The 16,941-nt window shown below is 44.6% G+C and overlaps 1 protein-coding gene across 17 annotated transcripts in view; it reads right to left on the reverse strand.

The window, feature by feature from the left end:
* Positions 1-16,941, reverse strand: part of PACS2 (phosphofurin acidic cluster sorting protein 2) — a 211,015-nt gene that overhangs the window by 61,036 nt on the left and 133,038 nt on the right. For all 17 annotated transcript variants that reach the window (XR_005226407.2, XM_037906252.2, XM_043552553.1 and 14 more), the window contains 2 exons: positions 14,824-14,932; positions 2,906-2,948 (listed from right to left, as the gene is read on the reverse strand). Coding sequence is in view for 16 of the 17 variants with exons in the window: in XM_037906252.2 (XP_037762180.1) it covers positions 2,906-2,948; positions 14,824-14,932 (152 nt within the window). In the remaining variant the exon portion in view is untranslated. The remainder of the gene's footprint in view (positions 1-2,905; positions 2,949-14,823; positions 14,933-16,941) is intronic.

A 16,941-nucleotide genomic window follows, 5' to 3' on the forward strand; every position in this document is an offset into this window, starting at 1 on the left:
TCTAAGGTGTTTGGAACTTTGTCACTTATAGCTGGACGTGCTACTGATCTACACAAAACACACAAAAGCTGACTCAAGATGGTCAGAAGGAGGAGGAAGAACAAGTCACCCTCTCATAAAAAGCAAGGGAAGATACTAAAATGCAACAAAAAACCAGAGACGCAGAGACATCTAGTGGCTGAAGAGAAATCAACAAGTCATCCTTTAAGGTTATAATATTAAATGGATTTATACCAGAACCTTGGAGAGGACTGAATAACCTAACCAAGAAAAAAGTAAACCCGAGAAAGGGAAGATTGCTCCATTCCTGTGAAACACGTCAGCAAGAGAATCAGAGCACCAGAAGGGCAGGCAACACAAAAGTTACTATTTCTCTCAGCATGCCTACAATGGCAGGGTAAGGAGAATAGCGACTCATTCACGAAGAATTTAGCTACAGCAGCCAGGAGCCCGGGTCATGGACTAGGACCCCATTGTGCTAGGTGCTGTACATACAGAACAAAAAGATAGCACCTCCTACCCAAAGGAACAGACGTTCTAAGTGCAAGGCCAGACACAACATCAGTATAGGCAGACAGTGCAGTACAAGTAAACAATGAGACAATATTTGTCAGCATAATAGGCAATGGTCTCTGCACACCAACCGCTTAGCAGCTGTCAAGTTTTTTGTGGGCCTCAGGACCAAGGAGAGTTCTGAGGAGGGAGTCGAAGGTGGAGAAGGAGGTAGGGTTTCGGATGTTCACAGGAGAGCTCTTCCCAGGTGCGAGGGGCAGCATGGGAGAAAGTACAAAGGTGCCAGTGGGAACATCTAACAAGTGGGCATTGGAGGTTGGTATCACGGGCCAATAGAAGAGCACTGACAGCTCGACAGCAAACAAGAGATGATAGGCTGGGAATTGACTGCAAGGCCTAGAAAGTGGAGAAGGGAAGCTTGTATTTGACGTGATAGAGAAGGGGGAGCCAGGGCAAGGATTAAAAAGAGAGGGGGTGACATGGTTAATGATGAGCTAGGAAATAATCTTTGCAGCAATATTCTGAATGGGTAACAGCAGGACAAATGCAATCTTGCCAAGGCCAGAGAGGATGCTGCAGTAAGCAAAATAAGAGATGAGAGCCTGGACAAGAGTTTTAGCTATGTGGATGCATAGGAGAGGCAAGGCTGGATCTTAGAGATGTTATGCAGAAAGAAATGCAAGATTTAGATATAGGCTGGATGTTGGGCCGGAGTCATCCAGCTCTCAGTCACATGGTTTGAACATTAACATACTAGTACTGAGAAAAGTGGAAGGTTAGCAGATTTCATATAAAGTATTCCAAAACCAGAACACTTCATTTCAACAGTTAAGGGAAAACAAGATGACTTGGGTAACTATAGGCCTTTTACCCTGACCTTGATCCTGAGCAAGATCATGGAAAGGCTAACATGGGATGCAATCAGTAAAGAAGTAAAGGATGGTAATTAATGACAGGCAGCTTGATTTAAAGGAAAATAGCTCTTTGTAAAACTTAATTTTTTTGATGAGGTTGTAAATTTGGTTGATAATGGCACATGCATTGAGATAATATATTTGGGCCTCTATAAAGTGTTTGGCTTAGTATCATACAATAACTAATCCTACTAGTTCAACATATTAAATGGAGCCTCAAAAGAAATTCTATGTGGGAATTGCCACCCCAATGGGCGTGTTTTTAACGTGGTCTGTTCTGATAACCGGGCCTACACATTTAACCTAATTGTGAGCTCAACTGTAGAAAGTGAATGAAAGTTCATGAAGGGTCACAGTAACCTGCAACAAGTGCTGGTGGGAAAAGGTGCAAAAGGGAACAGCCAAAAAGGAATGCTGATATAACTCCAGGACTGTACCAGGCATAACTTTAACAAGTGTGGGACTGGAAATCAATGAACCAAATTTGGTGTCTTGGAAATTAGGCTTACTGGGTGAAGAAAATAATGAGGGGATGGGGTAATCCACCCTCCACTCCCTTTTAAAGAGCCTTAAATGCAGCTATATAATTTGTAAGTTTCTTTTTCAAAAAGGCCATGTTTTCATTTTGAAATTATTGGTAAAAGAATTCATTTTGAATCAGAGTTACAAGTTACAGTGATGTAATATGCATGCCTTTATATGCAATATTATGCTGGCAGGGTAACATTTGAGGCTGTTAACTGTGTGTGTCCTGGCTTTACAGTGACTCAATTTTGTAATTAAATCTTAATTTAAATAAAGACTTTCTTTTCTAAGCATTAGATTTGCTTTGCTTAACACTTCTGATTTTAGGGAATTTATTTACCTGTCAGGAATGGTCTAAACTCTAGATAATACTTAGTGCTGCCATGAGTGCAGGAGACTGGACTAGATGACCTCTCAAGATCCCTTCCAGTCCTACGATTCTATTTACCACGCACTAGGTACCACACAATTCTGTGCAGCTACAAGTAAAGTGCTACACAAATTTGTAATATGAAGTGCCAAGAGTTGGCTGCAGAGAGAAAAAAGAGTAAGACTTTTCTCAACTTGAATAGTTTCCAGGTAAATCCTCAACTCAATTTCAGGAAGGGCTTTACTGGTAAGTTTCATTTTTTTAAGAAGAGGAAACCCTCTTCAGAAAGCAAATTTTTGCAGATGGGTTGGTAGGTGATAGACCCTTCATCTCTTGAAGTCTTCAGATCAACAGTGCATGCCTTTCTGGAAGATTTGCTCTAGTCAAAGACAAGAACTGGATCAGGACAGGGGTAACTATGTGAAAATCTATGGCCTGTATTATACCATATAATGTCAGCCTGGATGATCTAATCATCCCTTTGGGGCCTTAGAATCTATGGATCCAAGTGAGATTGTTAATAATCAACCTTGTTTTATGAAATTCACCAAACTTTAACTTGCACATCAAAGCAAATACTCACCCCAACAAAGGGAATGAACTTCTGGGATGATTCTTCATCAGGGCTAGAAGTAACGAGGAGAGAGTGATTAATAAGAAGTTCTTTCAATGCTGAGAAAAAAATTCATGTTACTGTTTCAATCAAGCATGCAGCAGGAACTGAAAATGTGCAAGCGCCAATTCTATTTCTTCTCTCAGTGTCTCTCTGACAATACTCCGAGAGCCCACACCGGCTGGGGAGTATTGCACCTCCTCAGAAATCTTCTTAAAATAAAAGAGGAAGCCCCCCCCCCCACTCCCTTGCTGTTTTTTTGGAGAGAGAAACATGCTTTAATGACATGGCAGTAGCTATACTCATACACATGACTTCCTACTGCAAAGAAATGAACCCGTGCCACAACATACATCACCAGCAATACAGAGACCTGCAGGTTACTTACTAATAACTGAAGCTCTCGGAACACACTGCCTTCACGAGTCCCACTTTGCAGTCGAGTAGCATACCTTGCAAATCCCAGAATCACTAAAGCAGTCAGCCTGCTATGGGTTAACAAGCCATGACACCTTACTTGTGTGGCACCAGACACACACATGCACAAAAACAGGTAACACTGCCACAAGGAGCTTACACCCTGAGTGAGACACAACGCAAACAAAGCCCAGACCCAGAGCTGGAACAGAATGCTCTTGGGAGATCACTGATGTTTAGGAAGCGAACTGGAAATAGTGACTTCAGGAGGGCTGGGAGGAGAGGCAGGTGGCTCACCCAGACAGTGTAATGGGACACAGATAAGATGTCCCACGTACAGCCCCAAGTGCAGCGATGACACGACTTACACTTTGAAGGAGGTGGTATATCAGTCCTGCCCAGAATTCAGAAACATGGAGGAGGGGAGAGAAGAAATCCGTGGCGCTGTGGTGGCACAGAGGAAGGAGGAAGAGCAGGAGGCACACGTGGGAGGCAGGGAGACAAGAGGGAGAAGTGATGGGTAGGAGAGGGGGAAGGGAAGGTGCTTGGTGGGAAAAAAGCTCTAGGGAAGGGGTCCCCAATGCGGTGCCCGCAGGCGCCATGGTGCCCGCCGGGGCATTTTTGTGAGCCCGCAGGACACCCTGTTGCCGGAATTACTGTTACCGTTTCTCGGCGGCATTTCAGCAGCGACGCTTCTTCCCGCTGCCACTTCTCTGCGGCGGCATTTCGGCGGCGGGGTGTCCGGCGCCTGCCATAGTCTTCTGGGAATAGCAGTATGCTATTCCCACAAGAAAGGTTGGGGACCACTGCTCCAGGGCACCATGGAGGGACACGATGAGAGGTGCAGGGATGGGGACAGAATGGCAGAGGTCAGGAGAGGGCAAGGGGAGTCACTCTCCAAGCAGCCACTGGAGAGGCCTGAAGTGTGCGCGTGCACGTCTGAGGCTGAATCTGAAGTTGAAGAAAGCAGGTGGGAGAGTTTTAAATCTCGTGATTTTTGAATGCTGGGAGCTTTGCACTCCGTCAAGAAAGGCATTTGCTGTAGCCTGGACTACTGCAGAGCGCGGCTCAAACACTCAAGACATGGAGTCCATCAAAAGAAACAAGCCGCCCTGTGGTGCTCTCTGCAGCAGGTCCTCTGAAAAGGTGCGGAAACATGAAAAATGCTGACAACTGCACAAGTCGGACTGGCTAGACAGCTTCCTCCCAGCCCTGTGTAAGGGGTGGCACGCAGCTGAGGGATGAGTGACTCAGGCACAGCTCCAGCCCTGCTTCAGGGGCAGGGGGTGTTTTACCATAGCTCTTTTTACCCTTGCACTGGCTCAGCTGGTAGGAGTGTTGGGGTGGAACCAAGGCTCCGCTCACTTCCCGACCCAGCTGTTTTCTTCATGCTTCAGCCACGCTGAGCAAGAACTAATTATACAGACGCTCGTGTCCTTTATCTAGGCTTTCCATCACACCCTTTTAACTCCAGTGCTAGCCCTTGCCATTAAACCTCTAGAAACTTCCCTGAACAAAACCTGCTAGAGTACGCAGCAGAGAAACTGGGAAGTGCTACTGAGAAATCTCTAATGGACTATGGAAGTCGTAGAGCTGTTGAGATAAAACAGCAATGGAATCTCAGTCCTTTCCTTCCTCAGCTACAGTAGATAAGTGCTGTCCTCATCTGACAGCCTCACACTGCCTGGTCACTCAGCGGGATGATGAAAGTACCAGAGTATCATGCTTCTTACTCTTGCTGCTATTCCAGTTCTCTTTAAACACTAAAAAACCCAAACCAAACGCTGTTGCAGCAGCACACTTGCTCAGTTCTTCTGAGGACAAATGCTAGTACCAGAGCAGATGCCTTCCAGGGAAAGCCGAGATGTCTTTGATTCTAAAATAATAATTTGCCCATTTTAAATGGCAAGTAATGGTTCATTTCTTAACTACTGCTCTTGACAGTTAATTAATGCTTCTTAAAATGACAACTGAACAGATTTCAGTTAGAAGCATTAACCCAAAATCACTTAGTTTGGAAGAATGCGCTCTTCTTTAAATATTGTTCTTTTGGGCCATACAGAAGTTTGCTTATTTTTATGTCTATTAATTATTTTAATAGAGAAACACCAGCAGGATGGATGGACATACATACAAGTGGCGCTCGGAAACAATGTGTGCCACAGAAAGCCTTACCAGTTAGCCAACTGTTACACTGGGAAAAAAGGCAATTTTTTTTTTAAAATGATGAAAATGGATTAGGAAAAAGTGGATGAAAGTAAAATTCCCTTCTTGAAGTCCTTGTTAAAATAATAATTTATTCTATCGGGAGAGATGACTGAATGCCCAACCTTGTAACGTACCAGTAATCAGGACTGCTAGGAAGTACTGAAGTATTTGACACAACACATACCAGATTAGATATCAGAACAAGCAATTCTATGGTGTGATTTTTTTTTTTAAAGTGGCTTTGAAAATCAGTCCCAGGCTCCTTCATCTGATACATCTCTTGTATTTAACTTTTGGTTCTTGAGGTTGGATGAGACTGGCAGGAGCTGGAATTGGGGGCTGCTGATCTCCCTCCCTTCCCCAAACAATCAGTGGGGAATAAGCCTTACAAGCCAGCCTTTGTCCAAAAGAAAATGAAGGAACAGGGGATCAGGGCTGCTTCACCTGGCTAAACAAGCCCAACGAAGGCCTAGTCTGCACTAGAAAAGGTTTTGATGAAATAGTAAGTCAAGAAGGGTAACCTAGAACTACAGGGATTTTAAATATGATAGTGAAGAAATTAAACAGCTGCCCTGATCTTGCAAAATGTGGTCACTGTATATTAAGCTTCCATTTATAGAGGGTGAATAAACAATTAACGGGTGTTCTAAGGCTGTTACAGACATGAGGAGTATGCTACAGAGGGCAATCAAATCAGCAGAAGGTGTTTGAGTTTAAGTAACCGGTTGACCTGCAGAGCGGGATAACACCACTTTTCTAGTCACGGGGACGGGAAGGTTAAAGGCATTAAGATTGTGAGGCACTAACCTATTACAGTGATAGGTGCCGGACAAGTACTTAAGGTTGGTTAGTCAATTGTTAGACTTTTAATAAAACACCTATTAACTCTTTATACACTATAAATGGAACTTTAATACAGACCGTGACACCGAATGTATCGAGGGGGCTTGATTTTACAGTCGGAGGTCCAAAACCAGGCTCTCGGTTCCAGCCATGCCCCCATATGGTCAGCAGGAGAAAGGGGTGGCAGTTCTGTCCCGCCAGGGGAGGTCTCTGTGGCCCATTACACTGGTTGAAGGCCAAGTGCCAACAGCAGCATCATGCAGGGCAGTCACTCCACACCCCAGAATTCTCATCCTTAGGGATGAGGGCATCAGTGCTTGCTGCTAATTTACTGCAGATGACAGTCACAAAAATACTGGTTTTGATTTCATCAACTTGCATTGTGGAATAAATGGATGAAATGGCCAAAAGTCATTTAGACTCTTTGGAAGATTCACTTCCAAATTTGATTTCTCCCTGTGGGTGGGAAGCGTGTCAGTCTTTCTCCGCAACTTCGGACCATTTTCAGCGTTCGTGATACTCCTGGGCCATGTCACATGCATGGGCACTCTGGGTCCTCTCGTGTCTGAGGCACTTTTCAAGTCATTCACAGATCTAGCCATCTGTTTGCCCTCGTTTCATCGCCATCTCCGATAATGCAGCAATGGAGCTGGGTTCCAGGTTACTCACTGGGTTCCAGGTTACTCACTGGAGAATCCATGGCATTCCCTACCATCTGACCTAAGCCATGCTATAGGCTCCATCTCTGCCACAGTAGCACACCATATTTGAGTGCTCTTGGTCTCCCGAAAGATGTAAAATTCTTATTAGAGTGACCATAAGCCCTTGCAAAACCAGTAACTTTTCCTGGAACGCAGCTATTGGCGATCATGACAATACAACAGAATGTAGTAAAACATTACATTTCAGCCCCATTTACCCCCTGCTGCACAGTTCAGAGAGGTCAAGGGCACAAAATGCATCAAATTATTCCCTCAGAGTGCCCCAAAGAGGAAATGCTGTCATGTTTTCCTCAAGTGCCGCCACAGGTTCTCACCAATGCCAACCACAACAGGTGGGCATGGCTGAGCCAAAAAGAGGCATGGTTCCGGGGGGTGGGGTGGCGGGGGTTTGAACAAAACTTCCATTGCAGGCTCCCCCCTAGATTCCAGCATACCATCTGGCAGCTTCAGAGCCTGTGCTTTGGAAGAGACAGTGTTGGGTGCCAGGCCCTGGGGCAGTGTGTCCCGTGGCGAGGGAAAATATCTTTTAGACATCCTGTGCTGCTCAGTGCTCACTGGCATGTGACGCGCTCCGGCAGCATTAACTACCATGGTGCAAAGAAGGCATGGGGTCTTGCCTTGCAGCAGCCAGGTCAGTAGAGCCACCTCCAGTGGATAGGCCTGGCACTGGTACAATGCTGCTGGTGTCACTAACACCTACTGAACTGGAGGCAGCTTTCTAGGCCACAGCAGTCCTATACTCCACCAACCTTCTCTGACCAGAGTCAGCAATATGCTGCACTGACCCACTGGCCTGCAGCCAATCAGCTCACTGGTGACCAGTAAGGGGGACCTCATCAAAAGCAGCAGGCCCGTACCAGTGTTACTTCCACTTCTTGCTGTCGAGGTAGCTGACTTCACAGTATTTCAAACACCTCCCTTTCTCCTTTGTCAGACATGGGGAATGGCTGCTACCACACCACAAGCAACTACCAACGTGCCCAGAAGAGCATGGCTAGGGAGTGAGAGGGGAGGGTGCAGGGCACGGCACAGGTCGTGCCACTCTTCTGGCATATTCTCTGCTCACCCTTCAAAGAATCATAGAATATCAGGGTTGGAAGGGACCTCAGGAGGTCATCTAGTTCAACCCTCTGCTCAAAGCAGGACCGATCCCCAACTAAATCACCCCAGCCAAGTCTGACCTTAAAAACCTCAAAGGAAGGAGATTCCACCACCTCCCTAGGTAACGCATTCCAGTGCTTCACCACCTTCCTAGTAAAAAAGTTTTTCCTAATATCTAACCTAAACCTCCCCCACTGCAACTTGAGACCATTATTCCTTGTTCTGTCATCTGCTACCACTGAGAACAGTCTAGATCCATCCTCTTTGGAACCCCCTTTCAGGTAGTTGAAAGCAGCTATCAAATCCCCCCTCATTCTTCTCTTCCGCAGACTAAACAATCCCAGATCCCTCAGCCTCTCCTCATAAGTCATGTGTTCCAGTCCCCTAATAATTTTTGTTGCCCTCCACTGGATGTTTTCCAATTTTTTCACATCCTTCTTGTAGTGTGAGGCCCAAAACCGGACACAGTACTCCAGATGAGGCCTCACCAATGTCAAATAGAGGGGAATGATCACGTCCCTCGATCTGCTGGCAATGCCCCTACTTATACAGCCCAAAATACCATTGGCCTTCTTGGCAACAAGGGCACACTGTTGACTCATATCCAGCTTCTCGTCCACTGTAACCCCTAGATCCTTTTCTGCAGCACTGCTGCCTAGCCACTCGGTCCCTAGTCTGTAGCGGTGCATGGGATTCTTCCGTCCTAAGTGCAGGACTCTGCACTTGTCCTTGTTGAACCTCATCAGATTCCTTTTGGCCCAATCCTCTAATTTGTCTAGGTCCCTCTGTATCCTATCCCGACCCTCCAGCGTATCTAGCACTCCACCCAGTTTAGTGTCATCTGCAAACTTGCTGAGGGTGCAGTTCACGCCATCCTCCAGATCATTAACAAAGATATTGAACAAAACCGGCCCCAGGACTGACCCTTGGGACGCTCCGCTTGATACCGGCTGCCAACTAGACATGTAGCCATTGATCACTACCCACTGAGCCCAACCATCTAGCCAGCTTTCTATCCACCTTATAGTCCATTCATCCAGCCCATACTTCTTTAACTTGCTGGCAAGAATACCGTGGGAGACCGTGTCAAAAGCTTTGCTAAAGTCAAGGAATAACACGTCCACTGCTTTCTCCTCATCCACAGAGCCAGTTATCTCGTCATAGAAGGCAATTAAATTAGTCAGGCATGACTTGCCCTTGGTGAATCCATGCTGACTGTTCCTGATCACTTTCCTCTTCTCTAAGTGCTTCAGAATTGATTCCTTGAGGACCTGCTCCCTTTTTCTTCCAGGGACTGAGGTGAGGCTGATTGGCCTGTAGTTCCCCGGATCCTCCTCCTTCCCTTTTTTAAAGATGGGCACTACATTAGCCTTTTTCCAGTCGTCTGGGACTTCCCCCGATCGCCATGAGTTTTCAAAGATAATGGCAAATGGCTCTGCAATCTCATCCGCCAACTCCTTTAGCACTCTCGGATGCAGCGCATCTGACCCCATGGACTTGTGCTCGTTCAGCTTTTCTAAATAGTCCCGAACCACTTCTTTCTCCACATAGGGTTGGTCACCTCCTCCCCGTACTGTGCTGCCCAATGCAGTAGGGAACTAACCTTGTTCATGAAGACAGAGGCAAAAAAAGCATTGAGTACCCTTCTACCCAGTGTGCTTTTTTTAATGCATGGGATGACAACTGGAGCCATTCAGTTTGCAATATGAGAGCGGGAGAGAATTTGTTTACAGATCACAAATGTACTCTACATTTTTAAAGAGGCAGTAAATGACAGATTCCCCAATACAAGTGAGCAGTGCTTTCATTTCCAAAGCCAAGCTGCAGCCTAGATTCATGCAAATGAGATCCAGAAGCCCCAAGGCTTCAGAATTACCATGGGCAACACTAACTTTGTTGTCCACTGCCGGTGAATGCTCGATGACCTGGCTGGACAACTATTGTGAGTTACCACTGGCAGACAAAGTGTTCCAATTATGACAACTAAAGCCTACAAAAATTCTGTACAATAGAGTGTTTCCTTCTAGAGAACAGGGTATGTCTACACCAGAAGGTGCTCCAGCAACACAGCTATGCGCCAGTAGTGCTGGTCATATAGACACTTACTACAGCCCTGGAATGGTTTTTCCATCTCTGATGTAAATCCACCCCCTCACAAGGCAGTAGCGAGGCTGATGGAATAGTTCTTCTAATGGGGTTTGGGTGACCTAGCTACATTATACAGAGTGAAATTTTTCACAGCCCTGAGCAGTGTAGCTCCCTTGACCCACATTTTGGGTGTAGTCTAACTGTATGAGACCTGGTCATCAGCATTACGTGAAAGATGACTAAGTACATGGTAAGTAAATGACCCTTCCCATTGATACCATTTAATCTCATCTGGACTGCAGCAGTCTTCAGCTATTCCATAACTAAAGCATTTCTCCTCCTCCCAACCCTACCACCACCACACCCACCCACCACAGAGAGTACATCACCCAGAAGAGACAAAATACAGCAAATCATTTTCTCCCTAAACCCCTTCCTCTCCCCAAGTCTCTGTATTTTGGGAAAGTCAGCGGATGCTCCAAAGAAACGGGGCAAAGCTTTCAGACAATATGCAGTCTATCACAGGCAGTACATGCTTCAGTCTTGCCATGACAAACAGAACAAGTGGTGAGGGGTGGCGGGGCGGGTTGGGTGGGAAGGAGAGCAGAAGTCAGTTAAGTTAGGAACTGGCAGCAAACAAGTTATATAAAGCAGTTCATTACATATGGCTAGGTTCTGGAGACTGGTTTCTCTCTCTGGTTTTGGTGTCCTCAAATCACTAGAGCTTGTTTAACAGAGCAAGTGCCAGGATACTGGGAAGATTTTTAAAGTGTTTCTAAAAAGCAATTTTCAATGAGCTTGTAGAATAGAGCTGCTTCCTCCAGCACAGACCCTCACAAAGGATGAGTAGCTTCGAAGAAGTTGTTTCCCTCAGCTCAGTAGGGAGATTGAGAGCTCTACAAGGCCTTGTGACTGGAACACTGAACAGAGGTCACTGGACAGTTCAGAACTGGGGCAGAATGCAGCATCTGTCAGACCACAGACACCAACTAAGGTTAGAGAACCGAATGCCTCCTGCTACTCTTGCTACATTCTTGTTTGCCCGCCCCACAACCTTGTCTTAGATTGAAGAATATGCAAAAGCTAGCCTGAACTTATGGAGGCTTCCATTCCAGGAGCTACATTTCTCTTCTTTCAACTTGTTATTGGGAAGGGAACAGCCCTGGCCTGTAATCTTGAAAGACCCACATGCTTCTACTCCAGCTGAAGAGGTTCCAAAACCTGTAGTCTCAGGGTACGTATACACAGAGATAAAAAACCTGTGTCTGGCCCATATCAGCAGACTTGGGCTGACGGGCTGAAAAACTGCTTGGCAGACATCCAGGCTCAGGCTGGAGTCTGAGCTCAGGGACGCTGCAATGGTGGATGGTCCCAGAGCTCAGGCTCAGCAACCTTTAGCTCCGCAACCCAAGTCAGCTGGCCTGGGTCAGTCACGGCTGTGTCACAGAGCTTTTCTCTTAGTATAGACGTACACCTAGGGGGTACACTTGGTGCCATTGTTGGGAGCAAAGAACATTCTTTAAAATTACACTAATGGTGACACTTAAAACCTTGGTTTAGTGTGGATTCTTTATATACCACAGTAAACGCCCTAATAGCTGTGACTAGAAGATAAAAGGCACATGATCAACATAAAAGCCACGTTTATAATAACCTTACCTGTACTGATATATTAAAACCAAAATACTTCACAATTCTAAATCACTTCTACATACATGTTACCTATTAACATCATTTGCTTAACTCAGCTTTGACAGTAGGAACCAAGACTGGCTAGTTTCACTTTCACATTCTCATGCCCTCAAGTGACACTGGCCAAACTTCTTTATTTTCTGGATAACATTTCTATTCTTAAATTTATTTTCTGTGAAACCTGCATTTCGGTTCCCCAAACAATTGGCTCTGTGGTCCTTGGAACAGTGCATTCTGCCATCAGAGGCAGGAGTATGAAAAGGAACAAACAGAATTTAATCTGAAGCACAAGTTAAGCAACCCAGACCTGCAGGAGCTGTTAAACAAGACATAAAAGACCAGCCCAGGAAAAGTATAGAAGGTACAGAATGGGGAAGGGAACCTAAACAATGGATACCTTATGGTAAAATCAAAATGAAAGCTCTTTTTCCTTTTCAGAAAGCAACCAAAGGAAAAAATGAACACGTTATTATACTTATGATAGAAAGCAATACATTCGTTTGGGTAGTGCTAATGGAGCCCTACTTGTATATGTTACTTTAAAAAATAATTCCTCCAAGTCACTGCCATCAGTGAGCACAGTTTCTGAAGGAAACCAGAGGTGGGAGATAATTTCCCATCACTCCATGTGATAAATTGCTTCTCTAACCTCTCTAATTCCCTATGTGGTACTTGGCTGAAAGCAGAAATTGTTTGAACAGAGCCATAAATAGATTCCAGAAACTCTAATGACCTCACATTTTAGCCAGGAAGTGAGGAAGATACCAGGGAGTGAGGGCCTGTGGCAATGGTTGAGGAACCAAATAAAATTCTTCATTATTTCACTTCAAGGTAGCCCCAGACAGACCAAGCAACCTCTGCATGGCTTCAGGCACAGTGCACCAAGAGGACCTGAAGGGTATGATGCCAAGCCTATCTTTAAAAAGGGAAAAGGTGGAGTAAGGTAACTATGATCTGTTACAGGCTTGCGTGAACTGCCCGAATCTATCATAAAAGATAGCTTGATGGAATGGGGTGGATAGACATGGGTGTAAATAGAAACCAGCACACTTTAAAGAAATCTGAACAGCTGATCTCAGACAGAATTATCCTCCTAGTAAGGAGGTCAGACAGGCTGTTGACCACAGAAACACATGTGATGTCTAGCTAGATGTCAGAATGTTTTCAACAAAGTACCACTTGCAAACTTGATTCTTAGATCAGCCAACCTGGGCATGGCAGAAAGTCAAAGTGAGTAAACTGGTTAAATAGGAGTGCTCATTATAAACAGGAACTGGTACTAGAAATGGAGAAGTCAAGGGGGAACCAAACAAGAATACAACAGTTAAAGCATGCAGGAAAGACAAAGGCAGCAATATTAGAACAAGTTAATGCTGTAGTAAAAAGATTTAGAATTTTCTCCTGCTATTTGTGGAGAGAATGCAGTTTCATTCATAAATCAGGAGTGAGACAATCTACCATGGTGCTACAATGGCTAAGCAACCAAATGGCTAAAGTGTTATTAGGTTAATATTACAGAAGAAAGTTTGGGCAAGAAGTAAGGGAGACATTAAAATACAGCTAATGAGACAAGCAGGTTAGAGTATTCAAATATTTACTATATCGGCAGGTCTGGAGATATCTAGTTGAGGGGGCTATGGGAGTGAACTAAGGATTTCATTGAACCACTTCAGTTACTTCCAGAAAGAAATGGGGAGCAACTAAAGGATTGCAAACAAATATGCTCCCAACTTTCAAAGAGGAAAGAAAAATAACGAGTAATTACTGCTTGTAAATTTAGCTTCTACTCCTATAAAAATTGAATGCAAAGGAACTACCATGGTACCAGTGTACCATTAAAGTCACAAGTTCTGCACCAATTTAGGAAGTATCATTAAACTCAGCTTTACCTCACCCATGTGGCATATACGCTATATTTGCGATTTTTGTCACTAATTGAAAAAGTAACGCAGGTGAGTTAAAGCTACCTTGAGAACTGAAGGAATCAGGAAATACAAGAACTCAATCTTGCTAATATTGGATTACTTCGTCTTAAACAGATAAGAAAACTCCTATGCCAACACATTGGGCCTCACTCCCATAGGTCCCCCATCCTCACTGCCATACTTGGGCATAGTTGCTTCTGCCCCGCTCCCGCTTTGCTCCTATCCTGTTTGCTGACTCCCGTACTCTCCTCTCAACCCACATCTCACAAGCCCCATATCCATGCCAAAGCTGAAGTAAACCATGGTGATCTCCAGCCGTTCTGACTGGGACCCCAGTAATGCTGTAGCTGCCAAGGAGAGGAGCAGCTCCTTCCCCCACCTGTCAGATGGGCGCTGAGGCAGTATTCTCTACCCAGGCTTTTGCAGCAATTCTTAAGGAGGCAGAGGCCAGGACCCCTCAGAGACACCCTGGTCGAGGGCTAGGCAGAGTTCATGCTCTGAGGTCTGAGCGGTCCCCCTCACAAAACATTCAGACACTGGCACTGTAAGCAAAGACAGATATCTGAATTCCTTTGCATCTGGAGACCAAGCAGGTATACAGGTTTCTCCCAGGCTTCTTTGCTCTTCAGGTATATCAACTGCGCTGAAGAAAGTAAGGCAAATTTCTGGTTGTTCTAGATTTGTCATCTGCTATCTAGCTGATGACACTCACGGTGCCAGGGACTGTTCCTTGAAAGAGTTCTTGATTTGAATGTGCAACTCTTACAGGTTGTTTCTCAGACAGTTTTGAGGTGGCCAGCTATATTTGTGTGTAACAAGAGAATGAAGTGGTGTTTCCCCCATCCTCCGTGGACTTCCTGACATTTTGGAAACCATTACTGAAATAACGTACCTTTTCTGTTTGTACGTCAACATTGCTTCTGCAATAGGCAACTGGTGTGCACAGTTTGCCCCGGCTATATACTGGGTTATTCTGGAGACAATATCTGGTGTTTCCTGAACTGCAATAGAATGAAAAGAAGAGATAGGAGCAGAATAAGGACTATTCTTCACTGATGGAAACTGCAAAATGTCACCAGCAAATTAAATCATGCAAGATCAACCACGGCAAGAAAGAAAAATAGGGGACACTGTCAGTAACTTGGTCAAGAATTGGGTAATGAAAAGAGGGACTCAAATTTAGAAAGAAAGATATGTTTCAAAACAAGGTGCCAACCAGAGCAGACAGCAAGAAAGACTAACAAGATCAATGCCATGTGCTCCTCCCCAAGAGTTCAGTGTGTGGCTCAACAGCACCCCTTGCTGAGAGAAGAGAGGAGAGGCACCGCTGCATAGCAACATGAGAGTTTCTCTAGTCCTCAGAGCTGAGTGCATGACTTCTGCTACGGCAATGACCTTGGGAGAAGGAGAACAAAGGGGTCACCCACGGTGTGGTGTAAGGCTCTACCCCCAAGGGGATGCAGCATCTGCCTTCTGAAAAGACCCAAAATGCTGGTTCCCCTCACCCAGAAGCATAGAAGGAAAAAACAGTGTTTTGGCAGAGGTAGCCATGGTTCTATGGTGAAGGCTGAATTGAGTTTTGCATTTAAAATAGGAATTCGGCCTCTTACGTACGAAGAGTACCAAGTATCCTCCTCAAACTTTTGGCACCACTTTTTTGAGCACAGAATGGGTCTTCTGAGAATTCACAAGCAAACCTATTAGTTTAGGAGTTAAAAAATAATTTAAGATGGGTTTTACGGGATGCTAAATTTCTGTCAGACCATTTTTTGTTCTGAATGTTATTAATGGAAACAATGAAAATTCAGACTTCCCATATGTTAAAACTCACTGAAGTTGTGTGCATTGGCTACATTTGAAGAAGTCTTAACAATTAATTTTTTTTTTTGGTCATTCTTCATAAACTTTCTTCAGAGAAGTTCACAAAGAACTGCTGTCTTTCAAAATGGCTGCCATCTCCCTATGTTCTCAATGGGATTGAGAGCCATGAATTAGGATGCCCTCTTCTGGCTTCGCCATCACCAATCGTGGCTTCCAATGAGAATTAACCTCCCTGAAGGCTTCACTCCCATTTGGTAGCCAACTCAAAAGAGAGCCTATTTATCAACAGAGGGCACCTGTGGCCCAAATCCCATTGCAGGAAATGGCAGCCATTTTGAAAAAAGGTAGTAGTTCTTGAATGTCTCTGAGGAATGTCATTCTTCAGCAACTGGAGAAACTTTCAGTAAGGAAAAGCAGCAAAAAATAACCATTACTCCTAAAAAACCAAAAAACTTCAGACTTGGCCAATGCTCATAAAGCACCGAGTAGAATGAAAACGGATTTTGTTTAAATAAATTACAACCTTTTGAAAATTCCACTCTATATGTAAAGCACAATTTTACACAGAGTTCTCTCTATCTGTAAAATGCACAGCTATGGAAGGTCATGCTGCATGTGCTCATCCAGTACAAGATCACATTTTCTTCTTCAATCTTGAAGTAACGCATGCACCACTACACGTGCCTGTGCATGCCAGATAAATGGAGTTCATTACAAGGGAAAACATAGTAAGTTCTTATACAGGCATAAAGAAAAGTTTTACGGGCACATATAGCTCACTTAAATTTGGAGGTAAGCCAGTCTCATTAGCAACTAAGGCAGTGCTGCTGGTTGGAGAAAAATCGGTGTGACTGTGGACTATAATACATACCGTATGGAAGACAACAGTTGTAACTTTGTTGGGGTTGCAAGGAGAGTTTCTTTCTAAGCTTTATTTTTATCCAACAGCCACCAACTCAATAGCAACAAGCTATGCTGACCTTATGTGCTTCCACAGACTATTTTTTCCCCTGAGACTTAAACTCTAGAACAAGGACACAAACTAATCAAAACTGACCTTCTTTTCCTGATCTAAGAACTTCAGCATTTTCTCCCGAAAAGTTAACTCTTTGCAGCCTATGACCAACGACTTTTGTAGATGCCCAAACAAAACTGAACATTGGACAATTCAGGAAAGAATAGATTTCAA

Source organism: Chelonia mydas, chromosome 8 (assembly GCF_015237465.2).
Source record: "Chelonia mydas isolate rCheMyd1 chromosome 8, rCheMyd1.pri.v2, whole genome shotgun sequence".
NCBI lineage: Eukaryota > Metazoa > Chordata > Testudines > Cheloniidae > Chelonia > Chelonia mydas.